Source organism: Callionymus lyra, chromosome 4 (genome assembly GCF_982586985.1).
Source record: "Callionymus lyra chromosome 4, fCalLyr1.hap1.1, whole genome shotgun sequence".
NCBI classification, from domain to species: Eukaryota; Metazoa; Chordata; class Actinopteri; order Syngnathiformes; family Callionymidae; genus Callionymus; species Callionymus lyra.
In genome coordinates this window covers 31,917,537-31,930,359 of record NC_141821.1, presented here as the reverse complement: position 1 = coordinate 31,930,359, position 12,823 = coordinate 31,917,537, and the positions used below count along the sequence as shown (strand labels likewise).

General features: G+C 40.4%; 2 protein-coding genes across 2 annotated transcripts; both read left to right on the top strand.

Annotated features, from left to right (window-relative positions):
• The first annotated feature begins 207 nt into the window (after window positions 1–207).
• Window positions 208–3,161, top strand: LOC148082588 (uncharacterized). Its single transcript, XM_087788235.1, has 6 exons — window positions 208–407; window positions 1,186–1,281; window positions 1,343–1,528; window positions 1,586–1,681; window positions 1,780–1,959; window positions 2,045–3,161. The coding sequence occupies exons 1-6, from the start codon at window positions 246–248 to the stop codon at window positions 3,071–3,073; spliced, it is 1,749 nt and encodes a 582-aa protein (XP_087644361.1). The 5' UTR covers window positions 208–245; the 3' UTR covers window positions 3,074–3,161.
• Window positions 3,162–3,469: 308 nt separating this feature from the next.
• Window positions 3,470–12,815, top strand: LOC148082587 (uncharacterized). Its single transcript, XM_087788234.1, has 11 exons — window positions 3,470–3,636; window positions 4,554–4,649; window positions 4,711–4,896; window positions 4,953–5,048; window positions 5,145–5,324; window positions 5,410–5,584; window positions 10,878–10,990; window positions 11,900–11,995; window positions 12,057–12,242; window positions 12,300–12,354; window positions 12,448–12,815. The coding sequence occupies exons 1-10, from the start codon at window positions 3,475–3,477 to the stop codon at window positions 12,339–12,341; spliced, it is 1,332 nt and encodes a 443-aa protein (XP_087644360.1). The 5' UTR covers window positions 3,470–3,474; the 3' UTR covers window positions 12,342–12,354; window positions 12,448–12,815.
• Window positions 12,816–12,823: the final 8 nt, after the last annotated feature.

The window sequence follows — 12,823 nt, the reverse complement described above, 5'->3', positions numbered from 1 at the left end:
AAATGTTGTGCAAGCATTTCTGTGTTTGTGTCGAGTTGAACTGCCAAATATGTTACCATCTGACATGAAGTAGAAGAAGAGGCAGATGCGCCTGCTAAAGAAAGACAGAAGTTTCTAAGAAAAACAAAGAGACCTAAAAGGAAACGGTCAATATCAGCTAAAATGCATACACTTCCTGTTTGTCAGTTACAACCTCACACACTTGTCAGAGAGCAGTCGAGGAGCAACACTTGTGCTCTTGAGCAATGAAGTTCTTCATCATCAGCATCATCCTGCTCGCTCATCCTCCTGCAGGTCATGCCCTCGAAGGTTGTCGCAGGGACAGAGATAAAGACCACAGGCCGAGGGCCAACTGTACCGCAGCAGGCTTTAGTAGCGTCCCAGACGGAATTGAACCCTCGACCCAGGTACGAGAAATTTGATTAACATTTGCTTAGCGATGAAATCTAGTCAGATATATTTTTTAAGGAATGCCAACAAAACAATAACAGAGAAACAGAAAAGTAAATTTAATTCCGTGGACACAGTAATGATTGGAGTCAGGGGAGTCAAACTTATACACAAAAGTGACCAAAGTCTTTGAGAACTCTTGGTCCCGGACCGGACAATTTTTGTATTTACCCTAATTGTAACCCGGAGATTCCTTGTCCTGCAATCTCTGTTTTACTATTATTGGAAGTCTTATTGCTGGCATTCATGATCTCTATTCATTATATCTTATCTTTAACATGGCATATCTTTAGGTCAAGATGTCACTAATCATGTCATTAATCTCATTGAGCAAACCATCCAACACGCCACATAAAATGACTAGGCAGGCTAGAGTTGGCCCCCATGCCATGAGTTTGACAGATATGTCCCACATGGATGGTATGTCTGAAGTCAGTTATGACTTGCATAAACTTTCATTTGAGACAGAAGCACCAAAGCTTCTCTGGGAGAATGGTGTGTTTTTGATTAAGGCCACCGATGGTCTCCAGTCAGAGTTGTTGCACCTGTTTAAAATCAACGTTTAAAGCTAATAATCAGCTCGTTGGTATCATCATTGATATAAAACCTTTCATTGTCCCTTAGATACAATATTCTGCTGGATTTTTTGGGTTTTATCTCCACTGATGTTGCCTTGGAGTTGGAAGTTGTAGCCTATTCTTTTTCAGCGTTTCATCCCAAAACCTCTTTATTTAGGTTTTGCTGTTTCGTGGGAACCTATTTTCCAGCCTTTCCTGGTCCTCCTTCCAGGTCTTCAATGAGCTCTATGAGATTGACCTGGCAAGCAACAAAGTGAGAGTCCTTCAGGTCGCTTGTGTTTGAGCCTCTTGTCTAACAAAACAAATTGTCCCAGGTTCCAAGTGTGACTGTGGATCAGTCGCTGCCCACGCTCAGTGTGCTGCGTCTAGGATGGAACCAAGTGACATTCTTGGGTGATGGTTCCTTCACGTTGTGTCCGGCTCTGATCCAACTTGAGCTCAACAACAACGCTATCCGGTCACTGAGCGACAGCACCTTCTCTGGACTCAGTAGGCTGGAGGTCAGTGTGTGTCAGTGTGGAACATGAGATAAAGGGTTAACAAGTCTTTCACTCAAGGTTCTGGACCTCTCGTACAATGAGATCGAGACGCTTCCTCCCGCTTTGCTTCATCCTCTGGCCACTCTGGAGACTCTTCTCCTGGAGTACAACAAGGTAGCTGGGTTCACTTGAGATCCACAGTCTGTGCTTGGAAATATGACCTAAAGATGACGCTGATTCCTTTAAATTGATTTTTTTTTTTGGTGTAACAGATCAGAATGATGCCCAGTGGCTGGTTTAAGCAGAAGCCGGATGTTCCGTACCTTTTCCTCTCAGCCAATCCCTGGGCTTGTTCCTGTTCTCTGGGCTATTTCAACATTTATCTCAATGACAACGAGTTCAACATCTACGTGAGGGACGGGCAGACATACAGCAATGAAGTGGAGAGTGTAGTGAGTGTTGCTGAGTAACCTACTGTTGAACGACAGGGGGCACTGTTACATTGGTGAGCAACTTATTGTCCTCTATACTCTTCAGGTGTGCCAGACTCCTCAGCGGCTGCAAGGAAGACCTGTAGTCGCTCTGAATGAGGGTGACCTGTGTCCGTCTGAAGCTGACACCGAACCAACTGAGCCTTCTACGTCTGCGGCCACCACGGTTGCAACTTATGCTCCGACTACTGCTGCAGTTTGGCTTGAAACAACCCAAAGAGTCACTGTAGAAACCCACACATGGTGGTGGTACCGGTCCACACTGGCAACAGTGGCTCCTACCAACGTTCTGATGGAAGAAACCACCCTCACAGCTATAAGTGAGACGGAAGACCCTCCCATGTCAACAGCCTCCTGGGTGACCCACAGTGTTCCTGGTAGAGCTGATGGCGACATCGAAGCAAGAGGCTCTGCACGAATCTTCTGCTTTTGGTTGTTTGCAGGATGTCTGATGCTCTGCCTCTCATCGGCAGCATGTGTGCTCGTGACCCTGGGCACTCTGGTGGTATGGTACCGCAGGGCGTATCAACCTCTGAAAGCTTCTCTTAGAGCCAGAGGAGAGATGAAGGAAGCCGTGGAGCTGCTGGCATACAGTACATACGAGGGAGTGACTGCACTTTATCGCTCTGTTCTGTTTGTCTCAGCAGAGGGAGGAGTTCCTCCAGGGGGGGCTGAAGTTTTGGGTTCTCAAGAGACACCCATGAGCGGGTCAACAGAGGTGGAGGGTGGGGAAGTGTACCGGACGACTGTATACCGTCACTTCAGCAAGCAGCAAGGCCAGCAGGCCTGGAAGGAAGTGGTGGAGGAGCATCAGAGGGACGAATGGAGGAAGAGGGGGGAGGACGAGAGGGCAAGAGAAGTAGCCAGGAGGAGCTACAGCGTGATCCTCAGGGAGGAGAGAGAAGATGAAGGGGGGAAGAAGCAGGAGAAAGACTGGCTGGTCGGAGGGTGGGAGCTGAAAAGTAATAATGACGCAGGTGGGGAAGATACCAGAAGCAGCTGGGGGGAGTGGCTAACCCACCTGGTACCCAGCATGCCGTGGGGCTCGGCCACAGGAAGTGATGTAGTTCAGTGATTTTCAGTAAGAATGAGTGACTGCACTGCTCCTCTCTATGTCATCATCATATCATATTTTATTTCTTACTTAAAACATTCCGGTTGGTACAAAGATTCTCTGATCAATAAAATGATACAAAAATGTTTGTTCAATCACTAACATTGACCTTCAACTGTGTTCATCATCTGCGTATGATATAAACTCAAAGTGGTCCAACTGGTCCTCACAGTTCTCATAACTTGCTTTCATAGGTGATGTTGGGTTGACCAATGGGAGGGTCAGTGGATGATGAGAAAAACAAAGAGACCTAAAAGGAAACGGTCAATATCAGCTAAAATAGATACACTTCCTGTCTGTCAGTTACAACCTCACACACTTGTCAGAGAGCAGTCGAGGAGCAACACTTGTGTTCTTGAGCAATGAAGTTCTTCATCATCAGCATCATCCTGCTCGCTCATCCTCCTGCAGGTCATGCCCTCGAAGGTTGTCGCAGGGACAGAGATAAAGACCACAGGCCGAGGGCCAACTGTACCGCAGCAGGCTTTAGTAGCGTCCCAGACGGAATTGAACCCTCGACCCAGGTACGAGAAATTTGATGAACATTTGCTTAGCGATGAAATCTAGTCAGATATATATTTTAAGGAATGCCAACAAAACAATAACAGAGAAACAGAAAAGTAAATTTAATTCCGTGGACACAGTAATGATTGGAGTCAGGGGAGTCAAATTTAAACACAAAAGTGACCAAAGTCTATGAGAACTCTTGGTCCCGGACCGGACAATTTTTGTATTTACCCTAATTGTAACCCGGAGATTCCTTTTCCTGCAATCTCTGTTTTACTGTTATTGGAAGTCTTATTGCTGACATTCATAATCTCTATTCCTTATCTTATCTTTAACATGGCATATCTATAGGTCAAGATGTCACTAATCATGTCATTAATCTCATTGGATTTTCAGCAAGCCACCCAACACGCCAGATAAAATAACTCCTGTTGTGTTATCAGTTTTAACTTGATCTTTAAAGTATATACTTTATTGAATATTGTTTTGATTGTTTAAGCGCTTTGTGACCCTGGTCTGGAAAAGCGCTATACAAATAAAAATTACTTACTTACTTACTAGGCAGGCTGGAGATGGCCCCCATGCCATGAGTTTGACAGATATGTCCCACATTGATGGTATGTCTGAAGTCAGTTATGACTTGCATAAACTTTCATTTGAGACAGAAGCACCAAAGCTTCTCTGGGAGAATGGTGTGTGTTTTTGATTAAGGCCACCGATGGTCTCCAGTCAGAGTTGTTGCACCTGTTTAAAATCAACGTTTAAAGCTAATAATCAGCTCGTTGGTATCATTATTGATATAAAACCTTTCATTGTCCCTTAGATACAATATTCTGCTGTTTTTTTTGGGTTTTATCTCCACTGATGTTGCCTTGGAGTTGGAAGTTGTAGCCTATTCTTTTTCAGCGTTTCATCCCAAAACCTCTTTATTTAGGTTTTGCTGTTTCGTGGGAACCTATTTTCCAGCCTTTCCTGGTCCTCCTTCCAGGTCTTCAATGAGCTCTATGAGATTGACCTGGCAAGCAACAAAGTGAGAGTCCTTCAGGTCGCTTGTGTTTGAGCCTCTTGTCTAACAAAACAAATTGTCCCAGGTTCCAAGTGTGACTGTGGATCAGTCGCTGCCCACGCTCAGTGTGCTGCGTCTAGGATGGAACCAAGTGACATTCTTGGGTGATGGTTCCTTCACGTTGTGTCCGGCTCTGATCCAACTTGAGCTCAACAACAACGCTATCCGGACACTGAGTGACAGCACCTTCTCTGGACTCAGTAGGCTGGAGGTCAGTGTGGGTCAGGGTGGAACATGAGGTACTTTTTAACAAGTCTTTCTCTCAAGGTTCTGGACCTCTCGTACAATGAGATCAAGACGCTTCCTCCCGCTTTGCTTCATCCTCTGGTCGCTCTGGAGACTCTCCTCCTGGAGTACAACAAGGTAGCTGGGTTCACTTGAGATCCACAGTCTGTGCTTGGAAATATGACCTAAAGATGACGCTGATTCCTTTAAATTGATTTTTTTTTGGTGTAACAGATCAGAATGATGCCCAGTGGCTGGTTTAAGCAGAAGCCGGATGTTCCGTACCTTTTCCTCTCAGCCAATCCCTGGGCTTGTTCCTGTTCTCTGGGCTATTTCAACATTTATCTCAATGACAACGAGTTCAACATCTACGTGAGGGACAGGCAGACATACAGCAATGAAGTGGAGAGTGTAGTGAGTGTTGCTGAGTAACCTACTGTTGAACGACAGGGGGCACTGTTACATTGGTGAGCAACTTATTGTCCTCTATACTCTTCAGGTGTGCCAGACTCCTCAGCGGCTGCAAGGAAGACCTGTAGTAGCTCTGAATGAGGGTGACCTGTGTCCGTCTGAAGCTGACACCGAACCAACTGTACCTTCTACGTCTGCGGCCACCACGGTTGCAACTTATGCTCCGACTACTGCTGCAGTTGAGGAGGGTCCATCTGCAGCAGGTAATTTCAGACTGAATGTAAATCCAGACAGGAAGTTGTTTTAGACGAGAATTTTTTTTTTTTTTTTTAAACGGCGCCATTTTTAAATACCTGTTTGCGAGCATGTTTTAAAAACTAAACTGTAACATATTCAAATGATAAACATGATTTGCATATCGAACGACAAAGCGTGATTCAATTCAATTAAACGGGGAGGTAGTTGAACGTTCAACACGTATTTAGTTTATTTATAATTAGAAACAACACGACTAGTTAGTAAACAGCGCGTTAAAGATACTTCTGGCAGATAATGCATGATCTAATGATACCTGCTACGTAATGTGACTTAAATAAAAAATAACATGTTTTGAAAACTATACTGCGCATGACAGGCACGTATACAGGTGTGAAACGTTCCATTTTAGTTTGTTTTTGTTGTTTATGTCCTGCAACAAGGGTTACCATAAACAAGTACTTATTGTATTGCTATGAACTATTTACTCACTTGTTTATTTTTACCATTATAGAGAATCTCTCAATGTTTTAAGATAAAAGTTTTTGCATATTGTTTCAAAATCAAAAATAAACTAGAAAAGAGTGCATTCCCGGACGAAAATGCAGTGTGAATGCTGAGCAGCATTCACACAATTGGTAGTACCGGAAGTAGTAGTAGTGGAATTAGTAGAAGTGGAAGTAGTAGTTGAAGTAGTAGTTGTGGACGTAGTTGTGGAAGTAGTAGTTGTGGAAGTAGTAGTAGAAGTAGTAGTGGAATTAGTAGTAGAAGTAGTAGTTTACAGTGGAAGGAGTTGAAAGTTGAGTTGAAGAGTTTCCCCATTAAAATTAAACGGGCGAAAAGGGTAGAAAAAGAGGAATAAAAGAAAGAATGGAAGAGATAAAAGATAACTTTTCCACAGACTACACACAAACCATATCTACACAAAGAGAGAAACAAAAGTGTCATGTCACCTCCAGGTTTCGATCCCAGGACCTCAGTCACCAATAGCAAGGTTCATACCACTAGACCATCAAGCCATGAAACAAATTGACAATACTTTTTCCTATATCTTTACAGTATTAAGCAATGGTTCCTGTTATTTTCATTTTGTCTTTGAGTTCTTCATAGGTTCTAAAAACACTGTTGTCTCAGTGCATCAGTGAATCTGTGATCCATCGCAGGGTCTGGTTGAGGAAGTCATGTGTTCATTTATCCACGATTGCTTTCACCTGATCAATTGTGTCATCTTGGTCTGTGTTCAACAAGTACAGGTACTACTTGTAGTACTATTACTACGTAGTAGTATGAGTACTAGTAGTATGAGTACTCGTAGTACTAGTACTCGTAGTACTATTAGTACTTGTACTACAAGTACTCATAGTATTCGTAGTACTCGTCGAAGTAGTACTAGTATTCGTAGTACTCGTAGAAGTACTAGTATTTCTACTACTCATAGTAGTACTAGTACGTGTAGTACTCGTAGTAGTACTAGTACGTGTATAAGTACTCGTAGTAGTATTAGTACTCGTAGTACTAGTACTCATAGTAGTACTAGTATTAATCGTAGTAGTAATTGTATTCGTGGTACTCGTAGTAGTACTAGTATTTGTAGTACTCCTATTAGTACTAGTACGTGTAGTACTCGTAGTAGTACTAGTACGTGTATAAGTACTCGTAGTAGTACTAGTACTCATAGTACTAGTACTCATAGTAGTACTAGTATTAATCGTAGTAGTAATTGTATTCGTCGTACTCGTAGTAGTACTATTATTTGTAGTACTCCTAGTAGTACTAGTATTTGTAGTACTCCTAGTAGTACTAGTACGTGTAGTAGTACTAGTATTCTTAGTAGTATTAGTATTTGTAGTACTCGTAGTAGTTCTAGTATTTGTAGTAGTACTCATACGTGTAGTTCTACTACGAGTGAAGGAGTAGAGGATTGAAGAAGTGGAGGAGTGAAGGAGTAGAGGATTGAAGAAGTGGAGGAGTGAAGGAGTAGAGTATTTAATAAGTAGAGGAGTGAAGGAGTAGAGTAGTAGAGGAGTGAAGGAATAGAGGATTTAATGAGTAGAGTATTGGAGGAGTGAAGGAGTAGAGGAGTAAAGGAGAAGAGGATTTAATGAGTAGAGTATTGGAGGAGTGGAGGCGTGAAGGAGAGTATAATTATTAGTATAACTATAACTATAAGTATAACTATAAGTATAAGTTAAACTATAATTATAAGTATAACTATAAGTATAAGTTTAACTATAATTATAACTATTAGTATAAGTTTAACTATAAGTTTAACTATAAATATAAGTATAATTTTTACTATAATTATAAGTATAACTATAAGTTTAACTATAACTATAAGTATAAGTTTTACTATAATTATAAGTATAAATATAAGCATAACTATAAGTTTAACTATAATTATAACTATTACTATAAGTTTAACTATAATTATAAGTATAACTATGAGTTTAACTATAACTATAAGTATAAGTTTTCCTATAATTATAAGTATAAATATAAGTATAACTATAAGTTTAACTATAATTATAACTATTAGTATAAGTTTAACTATAAGTTTAACTATAACTATAAGTATAAGTTTTACTATAATTATAAGAATACCTATAAGTTTAACTATTGAGTAGTGAAAGAGTGAAATAGTGAAAGAGTGGAAGAGTGAAGGAGTGGAAGAGTGAAAGAGTGGAAGAGAGGAAGAGTGGAAGAGTGAAGGAGTGGAGGAGTGGAAGAGTGAAGGAGTGAAAGAGTGGAAGAGTCAAAAAGTGGAGGAGTATAAGTACAAGAGAAGTATAAGTATAACTAAAACTATAAGTATAAATATAATTATAAGTATAAGTATAAGGCAGTAGTAGTGGAATTAGTAGTGGAAAGTATCAGAGATTGAAGTGGAAGGAGTCGAAACATGAGTTGAAGGGTTTCCCCATTGAAATGAATGGGGGAAAAAAAGGGTAGAAAAAGTGGAATAAAAGAAAGAGGGGAAGAGATAAAAGAGAGGTAGAACATAGCCTGAAAGAAGGGAACGAGCTGAATTGATAAAAGTTTGAAAGGTTCAATTCGGATTAAATTTGTGGAAGTAGAAGCGGAACAAAGTTTAGGTCAGAAGTAAGAGGAATAAAGAGAAACAGTAACTCAATTGTGTGAATGCTTCCCAGCATTATACCACATATATACCATTCTTAAAGTCGATGACCTGACTTCTATGGTGGAATGTGGCATCAAAGAGATGCGTCCCTTTTTTGGTGTGCCATCGCTCAAAATGTTTTTTGAGGTTCTTCACATTCATAAGAATGTTGCAAACCTTGCACCGTTGTCGGACTACAGGCTGCACACGAACCCGGCCTCTCACTGATGGGGTTGTCAGCATGTCAGTGGCTGCAGGAGGAAATTCTGAAGTCGGTGTAGTTGGTTCGCTGGCCATGGGTGAGTTATGTCTACTTGCTTCTTTAGGCTTGGTTTCTTCTATTGAAGTGGCTTCTGTTGTTGGAGCTGTACTACGCAATTGATGTTTCTTGATGTGCCTAATAAAATCAACTTTTCTAGCAGCTGTATCACCACAATAGGGACAATGGAAGTGAGGTTCTGGTCTGCAGCCCAGCCCGGATCTGTGTATCATATAGTCTGTAAAACATAAAAATGTAAATGGTTAGACGTTTATGATGCAACATATGAGGAACTAACTAAAGATATACTGTACACACCTCCATGGATGATTGCCTTTTTGTAGTGGCTTTGAATGTGTTGTTCAGTTTTGTCCATCCTCGCTGGTTTAAATTTTGTGACCTCACAAAGAGGGCAGTGATAGAAGGAGCAACACTTGTTGCATTTCTCAATTGTTATTTGACTGTTCTCCATCTGTATTGAGATGTGTAACTAAAGGGATTTAAAGATAGTAAACACAGACAATGTTTCAATTTAGAAAAATTTAAAAAACATACAACAGTATAGTTACAATAATAATTACTAACGTTTCATCAATGCTCATTTGGTGTGTGTATATATAATGGTATATAAATGTGAGTATATATATATATATATATATATATATATATATAAACGTTGCTTGAACCTCAATTGCTTAAAAATAATAATTACTCACTTACTTACTAATGATTTAAATAAACAGAAACAATGTTGTAAGCCTACATTTTGCTTACGTTATACATCTGAAAAAACAAGTTAACAGAAGCATTGCTGAAACTATGTGAAAACATTATGACATAAAATGACAGTTAACATTTAAAAAGGCGTAAAAATTGTCATTTAACTTTGTGAAAACGTTATGAAATGACAGTTAACAATTAAATGCGTAAAAAAGAAATGTAAAAAATGTCATTTGTTTATTTTACCGTGTTGTCCGCCATTTAACTACGTGAAAACATTATTACATGAAATGACAGTAAACATTTAAAAAAGCTAAAAAAATTTAATTTAACTACGTGAAAACGTTATGACATGAAATTACAGTAAACATTTGAAAAAGCGTAAAAATTGTCATTTAACTACGCGAAAACGTTATGAAATGAAAGGACAGTAAACATTTAAAAAAGCTAAAAAAAAAAGGTAATTTAACTACGTGAAAACGTTATGAAATTAAATGACAGTTAACATTTAATGCCTTTCCCACGGAATAAAACCAAGTCTATGCAAATACCTCTGCGCCTGGGTTTCTCTGTTCCGCACCGTGATAGGACCCCAGTTTTAAACGTATATATTATGGATCAAAATCAAACGGAAAAAATGAATTCAACATGCCGATGTATGACAAAACCAGCAGGCTGTCAATCGTAATTAAATTGATAAATACGTAATGGACTGTGTCGGACCTTTCCCCTAAGGTGCTTTGATAATGTTGCAGGAGTCAAATATGTTAAAATATGTTCTTTCTTTTCTTTCATATAAAACATAATGAGATATACAGGTTAGTTTGTAGGTTTAGGAGGAGGTCCCGGGGCAGACTAAGGACATTGTGGATAATGTGTCATATACTTAACAATTAAGAGATGGAAAGAGGAATGTTGTGCAAGCATTTCTGTGTTTGTGTCGAGTTGAACTGCCAAATATTCTACCATCTGACATGAAGTAGAAGAAGAGGCAGATGCGCCTGCTAAACAAAGACAGAAGTTTGTAAGAAAAACAAAGAGACCTAAAAGGAAACGGTCAATATCAGCTAAAATGCATACACTTCCTGTCTGTCAGTTACAACCTCACACACTTGTCAGAGAGCAGTCGAGGAGCAACACTTGTGCTCTTGAGCAATGAAGTTCTTCATCATCAGCATCATCCTGCTCGCTCATCCTCCTGCAGGTCATGCCCTCGAAGGTTGTCGCAGGGACAGGGATAAAGACCACAGGCCGAGGGCCAACTGTACCGCAGCAGGCTTTAGTAGCGTCCCAGACGGAATTGAACCCTCGACCCAGGTACGAGAAATTTGATTAACATTTGCTTAGCGATGAAATCTAGTCAGATATATTTTTTAAGGAATTATAACAAAACAATAACAGAGAAACAGAAAAGTAAATTTAATTCCGTGGACACATTAATGATTGGAGTCAGGGGAGTCAAATTTAAACACAAAAGTGATCAAAGTCTTTGAGAACTCTTGGTCCCGGACTGGACAATTTTTGTATTTACCCTAATTGTAACCCAGAGATTCCTTGTCCTGCAATCTCTGTTTTACTATTATTGGAAGTCTTATTGCTGGCATTCATAATCCTTATCTTATCTTTAACGTGGCATATCTATAGGTCAAGTTTAATAATCATGTCATTAATCTCATTGGATTTTCAGCAAACCACCCAACACGCCATATAAAATGACTCCTGTTGTGTTATCAGTTTTATCTTGATCTTTAAAGTATATACTTTATTGAATATTGTTTTGATTGTTTAAGCGCTTTGTGACCCTGGACTGGAAAAGCGCTATATAAATAAAAATGACTTACTTACTTACTAGGCAGGCTAGAGTTGGCCCCCATGCCATGAGTTTGACAGATATGTCCCACATGGATGGTATGTCTGAAGTCAGTTATGACTTGCATAAACTTTCATTTGAGACGGAAGCACCAAAGCTTCTCTGGGAGAATGGGTTGTGTTTTTGATTAAGGCCACCGATGGTCTCCAGTCAGAGTTGTTGCACCTGTTTAAAATCAACGTTTAAAGCTAATAATCAGCTCGTTGGTATCATTATTAATATAAAACCTTTCATTGTCCCTTAGATACAATATTCTGCTGGATTTTTTGGGTTTTATCTCCACTGATGTTGCCTTGGAGTTGGAAGTTGTAGCCGATTTATTTTTCAGCGTTTCATCCCAAAACCTCTTTATTTAGGTTTTGCTGTTTCGTGGGAACCTATTTTCCAGCCTTTCCTGGTCCTCCTTCCAGGTCTTCAATGAGCTCTATGAGATTGACCTGGCAAGCAACAAAGTGAGAGTCCTTCAGGTCGCTTGTGTTTGAGCCTCTTGTCTAACAAAACAAATTGTCCCAGGTTCCAAGTGTGACTGTGGATCAGTCGCTGCCCACGCTCAGTGTGCTGCGTCTAGGATGGAACCAAGTGACATTCTTGGGTGATGGTTCCTTCACGTTGTGTCCGGCTCTGATCCAACTTGAGCTCAACAACAACGCTATCCGGTCACTGAGCGACAGCACCTTCTCTGGACTCAGTTGGCTTGAGGTCAGTGTGTGTCAGTGTGGAACATGAGGTACTTTTTTAACAAGTCTTTCTCTCAAGGTTCAACATCTACGTGAGGGACGGGCAGACATACAGCAATGAACTGGAGAGTGTAGTGAGTGTTGCTGAGTAACCTACTGTCCCTTAGTTGAACGACAGGGGGCACTGTTACATTGGTGAGCAACTTATTTTCCTCTATACTCTTCAGGTGTGCCAGACTCCTCAGCGGCTGCAAGGAAGACCTGTAGTCGCTCTGAATGAGGGTGACCTGTGTCCGTCTGAAGCTGACACCGAACCAACTGTACCTTCTACGTCTGCGGCCACCACGGTTGCAACTTATGCTCCGACTACTGCTGCAGTTTAGCTTCAAGAAGCAGCTGGGGGGAGTGGCTAACCCACCTGCTACCCAGCATGCCGTGGGGCTCTGCCACAGGAAGTGATGTAGTTCAGTGATTTTCAGTAAGAATGAGTGACTGCACTGCTCCTCTCTATTTCATCATTATATCATATTTTATTTCTTACTTAAAACATTCCGGTTGGTACAAAGATTCTCTGATCAATAAAATGATACAAAAATGTTTGTT